The sequence below is a fragment of the Trichechus manatus genome, unplaced genomic scaffold (genome assembly GCF_000243295.1).
Source record: "Trichechus manatus latirostris isolate Lorelei unplaced genomic scaffold, TriManLat1.0 scaffold00002, whole genome shotgun sequence".
Lineage (NCBI taxonomy): Eukaryota > Metazoa > Chordata > Mammalia > Sirenia > Trichechidae > Trichechus > Trichechus manatus.
The window spans coordinates 1006411-1010681 of record NW_004443938.1 but is presented as its reverse complement, the minus strand read 5'-3'; the positions used below and the strand labels follow the sequence as shown (position 1 = coordinate 1010681).

Sequence of the window (4271 nt, the reverse complement as noted above, 5' to 3'; positions counted from 1 at the left end):
GCTACCAAGGCCTCTATCAGACTGAGTCCAGTATAGCTAGATGGTGCCCGGCTACCACCACTGACTGCTCTGACGGGGATCACAATAGAGGGTCCTGGACAGAACTGGAGAAGGGTGTAGAACAAAATTCTAACACACACAAAAAAAACAGATTTACTGGCCTGACAGAGACTGGAAAAACCCTGAGAATATGGCCCCTGGAAACCCTTTTAGCTCAGTGGTGAAGTCACTCCCGAGGTTCACTGTTCAGCCAGGGATTGGACAGCCCCATAAAATAAAACGGGGCTAATGAGGCACAGCAGTCCAGGGACAAGGGCTAGAGGGCAGAAGGGGACAGGAAAGGCTGGTGATAGGAAACCCAAGGTTGAGAAGGGACAGTGTTGACATGTCATGGAGTTGTTAACCATTGTCATAGGGCAATATGGGTACTAACTGTTAAATAAGAAACTATTTGTTCTGTAAACCTTCATCTAAAGTACAAAAAAAAAAAAAAGAACTATCTATGTGAGATCAAATTGACAACAGCAACTCAAAAGGTTTGATGGGAAGTCTAGGGGACAGTGAGTTAAAGATAATGGTGATGGAATAATTTGGAAAAGGATAGTGAGAATAGCAGCACAACTAGAAGAATGTAATCGATGTCACTGAGTTCTACATGCAGAAATTTTTGAAATGGTGTATCTTTGGCTATGTATATTTTCACCAAAACAAAAAAGGTCCTCCAAGGTTGAGAAGGGAGAGTGTCAACATGTCGTGGGGTTGTTAACCAATGTCATAAAACAATATGTGTACTGTTTATTGAGAAACAATTTGTTCTGTAAACCTTCATCTAAAGTACAATTTAAAAAATTTTTTTTTAAATGGCAACAGAAACCTACACACTCTTATCAATTAAAAATTTTCCAGTATTACAAAAATTAACTCAGTTTAACCATGCTAAAAGATAATCTGATGCCAAATATTGAATTTCGAAAACAACTATCATCTGTATTTTACCCATAAATCAGTACACCCAATTCCCTGTCCCACAACTTGCTTGAGTTTTGACTTTGTTCTTTCCTCCTAACTCTCTTTCATTCTTGATCATTCCTCAGTCTTCCTGGAAGTGTCTTATTAATTGGATTAAAAAGGAGTCCAATAATCTTAAAAATATATTAAAAAGATTCAGAGTAGATATGGCAACACATATAATTAAGTAATAAAAGCAGGTACAGTACAGGAGATATAATATGAACTCGTTTTGGGGATAACTGAAGCACAATCAAGATGTATTATCTCAGTATTTTCTAAAAAAACCAAAAACCAAACCCACTGCTGTCTAGTCGATTCCAACTCATGTTCGGCTGCTAAGCAGAAAGTGGGCAGTTCGAATCCACCAGACGCTCCTTGGAAACTACTGGGCAGTTCTACTCTGTCCTATAGAGTTGCTGTGAGTCAGAATCGACTTGATAGCAATGGGTTTATTGTTTTAAAAGGGAAGAAAAATGTAAATCTAAGTATCCTTCAGTGGCAGGCTGGAAAAAAGATTAGAGTCAGTGAGGGAATGGAATGCTAAGAACCTTCAAGGCCTGGTGCAGGTGGTAGCCCTATGGTCAATGACATGACAAGATTTATTTATTCGTTTCCAACTTTCAACGTACTTCAAGGGTAAGCTATGTGCCAGGCACTGCAGATGCCCAGGATTGCAACAATAAATTGTGTAGTGAAAAAGAGCAGGTTAACAAACAGCGTGGTTCTACTTTTACACACACACACACACCCCAGGCCAAAGCACACACCCCAGGCCAAAGCACACAATATTATTCTCTGAATCAAGGTTTCAAATGTAAAAGAACAAAATGTAATAGAAAGATATTCACAAATATTCAAGAGTAATTAGTATTCAAATATTTTTACCTCTTCTACAAAATATTTCCCTCTACATTGATAATGATTGCTTATTATTCCATACAATTGATTTGCAATTGATGCTGTCTTCTTTTAATCTTTTCTTCTAATTAAGAAAGCTTCTTTAAATTTTGTGGTCCTCCTTCTGCATCAAATTCCTTTTGTAATAATTTTCAAATGCTGTTTTTACTTGCTTTCTTCCTTCTGTTTCAACTAGTGTTCACACTAGTGCAATATATAATCATACCTGCTATAGATATATCCATATTTTTCTAAAGCTCAGTTCCACACCTTTCTATATTTCTGTCAGGTCAAACGTGCAGAGGCACCGACTGTATCCTCTTACAGAAGAAAATACACTAGATTGTTCTTCCTCCGGAATACAGGTTTATCTCCTAAGTTCTTCTCCTACACTCAATGAAAATTGTTAAGTTTTCTTAGAAGTAAAATTTCACCAAAATAAAGTCTAACAGACATGAGAACATTGATGCAAGACCTGTGTGGAGCGGAGGTGCCCTACACAGAGTAAAGCTGTACCTGAGGAGCTGAGGGGCTGAAGGCCACCTGGGTAACTGTGTCCGTGTGTCCTCCCAGCCTGCGGGAAAAAGTACTTGACCCCATTTCATACAGGTAGACCTAACAAACAAACAAACACAGGAGGAAAAATTACTCTATGTGAGAAGAGTCAATAATCAAATGCACATTGTGCAGAACAGAGTTGTATTCTACAGCTGGTCAAGTGTCAGAGTAACAACTGACATCATTGACAAAACGTAAGCAAAGTCGTAGAACTGAATTTATGAAATACGTATAATCTCTTTTCCCTTTTAGATTTGTAAGATGTTAATGAATTAATATCATGCATTCTATTCCCTGTCATAAGTCTCCTCCGTACCCTATGAGCAGTTTTAAATATATGTTCATATTTGATGACTAATTTTAAGGAAAGTATACAGATTTGTGTTCCAACCTTAATTTGAGGTCTCACCTGGAGAGGAAAATGGTGACGTTATATTGTCTTTTCCCAAAAACTTGAGAGAGAACTATGCCTACTTTCCTTCCCACTAACTGGTTTAGAATTTGAGCACTTGAAGTAATTAGAATTATGCAACATCTGTTGACAGAGATCCCAGGTGATGCTGACGGTGCCGGTCAGGGGAACCACGTGGAGAATCACTGAGCTAGAGTAACCATAACATATGCATAGTATACCACTGTTGACAGAGCACTTTACAACTTCTACATCATATCATCTACAACAACCAGTTGAGTTACGTTCGTTTGGTATTATTAAGATTCCCGATTTTTTATGGAAGAAACCAGGATATGTAGAAAGTTACTGTTGTGTTGTTGTTAGGTGCTGTCCGGTTGGTTCCAACTCACACTGACCTTACAGACAACAAAACAAAACACTGCCCGGTCCTGCGCCATCCTCACGATCATTGTTATGCTTGAGCCGGCTGGTGCAGCCACTGTGTCAATCCACCTTGTTGAGGGTTCTCCTCTTTTTTCCTGACCCTCTACTTTACCAAGCATGATGTCCTTCTCCAGGGACTGGTCCTTCCTGATAACACGTCCAAAATATGTAAGACGAAGTCTCACCACCCCTGCTTCTAAGGAGCACTCTGGCTGTACTTCTTCCAAGACAGACTTGTTTGATTTTTTGGTAGCCTATGGCATATTCAATATTCTTTGCCAACACCACAACTCAAAGGTATCAATTCTTCTTTGGTCTTCCTTATTCAGTGTCCAGCTTTTGGATGCAGATGAGGCAACTGAAAACACCATGGCTTGGATCAGGCACACCTTAGTCTTCAAGGTGACATCTTTGCTTTTCAACACTTTAAAGAGGTCTTTTGCGGCAGATTTACCCCATGCAATGCGTCATTTGATTTCTTGACTACTGCTTCCATGGATGCTGATTGTAGATCCAACTAAAATGAAATCCTTGACAACTTCAATCTTTTTGCCGTTTATCATGATGTTGCTTATTGGTCCATTTGTGAGGATTTGTCTTTTATGTTGAGGTGTAACAATCCATATGGAAGGCTGTAGTCTTTGATCTTCATCAGTAAGTGCTTCAAGTCCTCTTCACTTTCAGCAAGCAAGGTTGTATTATCTGCATAATGCAGGTTGTTAATGAGTCTTCCTCCAATCCTGATGCCCCATTTTTCTTCATATAGAATAGCTTCTCAGATTATTTGCTGAGCATACAGATCGAATAAATATGGTGGAAGGATACAACCCTGACACACACCTTTCTATACTTTAAATCACACAGCATCCCCTTGTTCTGTTTGAACAACTGCCTCTTGGTCTATGCACAGGTCCCTCATAAGCATAACTGTGTTCTGGAATTCTCATTTTTCGCAATGTTATCCATA

The 4271-nt window shown here is 39.1% G+C and overlaps 1 protein-coding gene across 1 annotated transcript in view; it reads right to left on the bottom strand.

Annotated features, from left to right (window-relative positions):
• Positions 1-1787: 1787 nt before the first annotated feature.
• WDR27 (WD repeat domain 27) overlaps positions 1788-4271 on the bottom strand; it is a 95914-nt gene continuing 93430 nt past the window's right edge. The window contains exon 24 of the mRNA XM_023728474.1: positions 1788-2523. Within this exon, the coding sequence (XP_023584242.1) occupies positions 2404-2523 (120 nt within the window). The 3' untranslated portion in view covers positions 1788-2403. The remainder of the gene's footprint in view (positions 2524-4271) is intronic.